The sequence below is a fragment of the Cetorhinus maximus genome, unplaced genomic scaffold, assembly GCF_964194155.1.
Source record: "Cetorhinus maximus unplaced genomic scaffold, sCetMax3.hap1.1 HAP1_SCAFFOLD_2913, whole genome shotgun sequence".
Taxonomy (NCBI): Eukaryota; Metazoa; Chordata; class Chondrichthyes; order Lamniformes; family Cetorhinidae; genus Cetorhinus; species Cetorhinus maximus.
The window spans coordinates 29,948-35,947 of NW_027598843.1; the positions used below are offsets into that span (position 1 = coordinate 29,948).

Genomic DNA, 6,000 nt, shown 5'->3' on the forward strand with positions numbered 1-6,000 from the left:
AGGGCAGTGCTGGACTGAGAGAGACACAGGGCAGTGCTGGGCTGAGGGAGGCACAGGGCAGTGCTAGGCTGAGTGAGGCACAGGGCTGTTGTCTATTTCAGCACTGGCTCTAAACCTGGACACCCCTCTCAGCCCTGCTGCCACCAACCAAATGCCCTCTCGCACCCTGAACCTGTAGCCCACCAACCCCGTGCCCTACCACATAGTGTAACTCTGGTGTCCTGGCTTCACTTTCTCATTACCATGTCGTCAGAAAATACCCACTAACCTCCCAACATCGCTCGTCCAGCAACAACAGCTCCTTACCTCATCCATAGCTCGGATCTCGAGACGCAGTTTATCCATGACAGTAATGAAGAGCTACGGAGAAAGGGAAATACACCAAATCAGTGTGAACGGAGAGAGAGAGAGAGAGAGGAGAGAGAGAGAGAGAGAGAGAGAGAGAGAGAGAGAGAGAGAGGGGGGGAGAGGGAGAGGGAGAGGGAGAGAGAGTGAGAGGGAGAGGGACTGGGAGAGCGCGCGCGATATGGACGGAGTTACTGGTCACTCCTTGCTGGAGTGACTCTGGCCAAGGTCAGCCTCACCGACACAATATCTGCAATGCAGCGATTCAGATTTCCTTGTCATCCTTGATTGTGATTGGACGATCCTCCTTAATCCTCTCCATCGCCAATGGACAATCCAACTGGAAAATAAATCAAAAACATTAAACCAGTCCCCAACCCCCCAATCCAGATTCCATCAACCGCCCCTCCCCCGCAACCAGAACCGCTCCCCCACCAGAACCCCACCCCCACCAGAACCCCAAACCCACCCCCACCAGAACCCCAAACCCACCCCAACCTGAACCCAAACCCACCCCAACCAGAACCCCAAACCCACCCCCACCAGAACCCCAAACCCACCCCAACCAGAACCCAAACCCTCCCCCACCAGAACCCCAAACCCACCCCAAACAGAACCCCAAACCCTCCCCCACCAGAACCCCAACCCCACCAGAACCCCAAACCCACCCCACCAGAACCCCAACCAGAACCCCAAACCCACCCCAACCAGAACCCCAACCCCTCCCCAACCAGAACCCCAAACCCACCCCCCACCAGAACCCCAAACCCACCCCCACCAGAACCCCAAACCCACCCCCACAAGAACCCCAAACCCACCCCCACAAGAACCCCAAACCCACCCCCACAAGAACCCCAAACCCACCCCCACAAGAACCCCAAACCCACCCCCACAAGAACCCCAAACCCACCCCCACAAGAACCCCAAACCTACCCACACAAGAACCCCAAACCCCACAGAACCCTAAATTCACCCCCACCACAACCCCAAACCACCCCAACTCCACCCCCACCAGAACCACAAACCCACCTCAACCAGAACCCCAAACTCACCCCCACCAGAACCCCAAACCCACCCCAACCAGAACCCCCAAACCCACCCCCACCAGAACCCCAAACCCACCCCAACCAGAACCCCAAACCCACCCCAAACAGAACCCCAAAACCACCCCAACCAGAACCCCAAACCCACCCCCACCAGAACCCCAAACCCACCCCAACCAGAACCCCAAACCCACCCCAACCAGAACCCCAAACCCACCCCCACCAAAACCCCAAACCCACCCCAAACAGAACCCCAAACCCACCTCAACCAGAACCCCAAACCCACCCCCACCAGAACCCCAACCCACCCCAACCAGAACCCCAAACCCACCCCCACCAAAACCCCAAACCCACCCCAACCCCACCCCCACCAAAACCCCAAACCCACCCCAACCCACCAGAACCCCAAACCCACCCCCACCAGAACACCAACCCCACCCCAACCAGAACCCCAAACCCACCCCACCCCCACAGAACCCCAAACCCACCCCCACCACCCAGAACCCCCAAACCCACCCCCACCAGAACCCCAAACCTACCCCCACCAGAACCCCAAACCCACCCCAACCAGAACCCCAAACCCACCCCCAACCAGAACCCCAAACCCACCCCACCAGAACCCCAAACCCACCCCAACCAGAACCCCAAACCCACCCCACCAGAACCCCAAACCCCACCCCCACCAGAACCCCAAACCCACCCCCACCAGAACCCCAAACCCACCCCCACCAGAACCCCAAACCTACCCCCACCAGAACCCCAAACCCACCCCAACCAGAACCCCAAACCCACCCCCACCAGAACCCCAAACCCACCCCAACCAGAACCCCAAACCCACCCCACCAGAACCCCAAACCCACCCCACCCCCACAGAACCCCCACCCCCACTAGAACCCCAAACCCACCCCAACTAGAAACCCAACCCCACCCCACCAGAACCCCAAACCCATCCCCACCAGAACCTCAAACCCACCCCAACCAGAACCCAAACCCACCCCAACCAGAACCCCAAACCCATCCCACCCCCACAGAACCCCCACCCCCACTAGAACCCCAAACCCACCCCAACCAGAACCCCAAACCCACCCCACCCCACAGAACCCCACCCCCACCAGAACCCCAAACCCACCCCCACCAGAACCCCAAACCCACCCCCACCAGAACCCCAACCCCACCCCAACCAGAACTCCAAACCCAACCCCACCAGAACCCCAAACCCACCCCAAACAGAACCCCACCCCCACCAGAACCCCAAACCCACCCCCACCAGAACCCCAAACCCACCCCCACCAGAACCCCAAACCCACCCCAACCAGAACCCCAAACCCACCCCACCCCCACAGAACCCCACCCCCACTAGAACCCCAAACCCACCCCAACCAGAACCGCAAACCCACCCCACCCCCACAGAACCCCACCCCCACCAGAACCCCAAACCCACCCCCACCAGAACCCCAAACCCACCCCCACCAGAACCCCAAACCCACCCCAACCAGAACCCCAACCCCACCCCCACCAGAACTCCAAACCCACCCCACCAGAACCCAAACCCACCCCAAACAGAACCCCACCCCCACCAGAACCCCAAACCCACCCCCACCAGAACCCCAAACCCACCCCCACCAGAACCCCAAACCCACCCCCACCAGAACCCCAAACCCACCCCCACCAGAACCCCAAACCCACCCCCACCAGAACCCCAAACCCACCCCCACCAGAACCCCAAACCCCACCCCCACCAGAACTCCAAACCCACCCCCACCAGAACCCCAAACCCACCCCAACCAGAACCCCAAACCCACCCCACACCAGAACCCCAAACCCACCCCCACCAGAACCCCAAACCCACCCCAACCAGAACCCCAAACCCACCCCCGCACCCAGAACCCCACCCCCACCAGAACCCAAAAACCCACCCCAACCCCTCCCCCACACCCACCAGAACCCCATCCCCACACCAACCAGAACCGCAAACCCTCCCCCCGCACCCAGAACCCCACCCTAACCAGAACCCCAAACCCTCCCCCACAACAGAACCTCAAACCCACCCCAACCAGAACCCCAAACCCACCCCAACCAGAACCCCAAACCCACCCCAACCAGAACCCCAAACCCACCCCAACCAGAACCCCAAACCCACCCCAACCAGAACCCCACCCCACCTGAAACAGAATCCCACCCACAACCAGAGCCCCAACCCCACCCCAACCACAACCCCTCCCCCACCCCAGAATCCCACCCCCTCCCCACTCTCCCAACCAGAACCTCACCCCCTCTCCCCCACCCCCAACCTGAACCCTGCTCCTTCCTCCACCCCTCCCCAAACCAGAACCCCACCCCTTCCCATCCAATCACACCCCACCCTGCTAATTACCCAATAACCTTCCACACTGACCAACCCGCACTGACTCCTTGCACACACACACATACTGAGTAACACACTCTCCTCGCACACTTACCCTGTACTTTCTACAGAACTCATCGATGGTGGTGATATCTGACCCCTGAACCTGCTTAAACGCTGCTTTGTATTGAACCAACAGACGGGAGCAGGCAGCTGTGTACCTGGAATGGAAGAATCACAATGAGGAGGAGAAACGGCCGGATTCAGAACACCCTCACCCCTTCCCCTCTCCCACCTGTTCCCCCTTGCGCCCACTCCTTGCTCTACAACTGCCGAAAAATATTTTTAATCACGTTAAGTGCTGTTTAATGGTATCCAATCAACATTTAGCAGGCAGTAATCCCTGCATTAGCCCCTGCTCCCCCAAACCCTCAGACAGCGATCTCCCTGCCCCATTCCCAACTGTTTCTGCTACCCCCACTACCAACCCACATGGGGCAGACCCTTCCCCTACTCTGACCACACGGGACAGTTCCCCCTCCCACCCTCCCCACACAGGGCAGACCCTTCCCCTACTCTGACCACACGGGACAGTTCCCCCTCCCACCCTCCCCACACAGGGCAGACCCTTCCCCTACTCTGACCACACAGGACAGTTCCCCCTCCCACCCTTCCCACACGGGGCAGACCCTTCCCCTACTCTGACCACACGGGACAGATCCCCTCCCACCCTCCCCACACGGGGCAGACCATGCCCTCCCCCAGTGTGATACTCACTCAGTCGGAGTGACACAATCCTTGATGTAGGTTTTCTCCAGTGCCTGAAGTGTCTTCACGACAGCAAACAGCTCAGCCATGTTATCAAACCTCGGATAGATAGACAGCATTAACATAGGATACACACCCATCCTGTACATATGACCCTGTCTCTATGGTACACATCATCCTGTGTATCTGACCCTGTCTCTATGGTACACACCCATCCTATATATGTGACCTTGTTGTACATTCTGCCACCTTCTCCCTCGAGCTGATCCTGTTGAGTACAGAAGACTCTGAATATGAAAGAGTGAAAGCTGAAGTCACCCCTGCACCCATCTCCTGTAAATAACCCTCAGGCCCCTCCCCTGCCTTTGACCCTTAGTTCTTGATTCTCCAGCCAGGAGAGACAGTCCTTCAGTGTCAACCCTGTGAAGTCGTCTTAGAATTTTATATGTTTCAATTAAATCACCCTTCATTCCTTTAAATTCTCGATTATATAGGCCTAATCTACTCAATCTCTCCTCATAGAACAGTCCCCTCATCCCAGGAACCATTTGAGTGAACATTCATTGCATTCCCGCTAAAAAAGATGTGCATTTATTTGGCGCTTTTAGCAACCACCAGATGTCTCAAAGCACTTTACAGCAATTTGAAGTACAGCCACTGTTTGTAATGTAGGAAATGCACGAGGGCAAGAATGTCCTCTTTAGGAAAGGAGACGAAAACTGTGCACAATCTGGCTCCAGGTGTGGTCTCAGCAAGGCCCGAAATAGTTGCAGTAAGATTTAATCACACCAACACTTTGCTCTCCTCCCTCCGCCTCCCACCGCAGCTTCCATTCACCCCTGGCTCTGTGGGGCCTCCCTGGAGAATCAGAACCATGTCAAAAACAACATTACTCACTTTTCCCGTTCTCTGGCATTTTTGTATAACTTGACTTCCTGAAATAAACAGAATTAGAATTTGGTGTGGATGATACAGGAAACAACGAAACTCCAATCAGAGAGCGGAGCCGGTCTGAGCCGGGTCTGAGCCGAGGGCCCGGTCTGCGCCGAGGGCCCGGTCTGCGCCGAGGGCCCGGTCTGCGCCGAGGGCCCGGTCTGCGCCGAGGGCCCGGTCTGCGCCGAGGGCCCGGTCTGCGCCGAGGGCCCGGTCTGCGCCGAGGGCCCGGTCTGCGCCGAGGGCCCGGGTCTGCGCCGAGGGCCCGGTCTGCGCCGAGGGCCCGGTCTGCGCCGAGGGCCGGTCTGCGCCGAGGGCCGGTCTGAGCCGAGGGCCGGTCTGCGCCGAGGGCCGGTCTGCACGCAATGCCAAATAGCATAGAGCAAGCACCGCGGCACCACCCACTTCACCCTCCGATAGCGCCCCGGACAGATCCCGGGCAAAGACCCCTCTGTCCATGGCAGCATCTTTCCTGTCTCCAAAAGCCACCCCCACCCCCCCCACCCCACCCACCCCACATCCCACCCCACCCCACCCACCCCACACACCCACCCACCCCACAAAATC

General features: G+C 58.8%; 1 protein-coding gene across 1 annotated transcript in view; it reads right to left on the bottom strand.

Moving 5' to 3' along the window:
• The window catches only part of vps28 (VPS28 subunit of ESCRT-I), a gene marked incomplete at its 5' end in the record, with an annotated part of 28,162 nt that extends 22,721 nt beyond the window's left edge, over positions 1-5,441 (bottom strand). The window contains 6 exon segments of the mRNA XM_078537742.1: positions 307-360; positions 585-622; positions 625-685; positions 3,848-3,953; positions 4,510-4,599; positions 5,398-5,441. Coding sequence (XP_078393868.1) covers positions 307-360; positions 585-622; positions 625-685; positions 3,848-3,953; positions 4,510-4,599; positions 5,398-5,441 — 393 coding nt within the window.
• Positions 5,442-6,000: the final 559 nt, after the last annotated feature.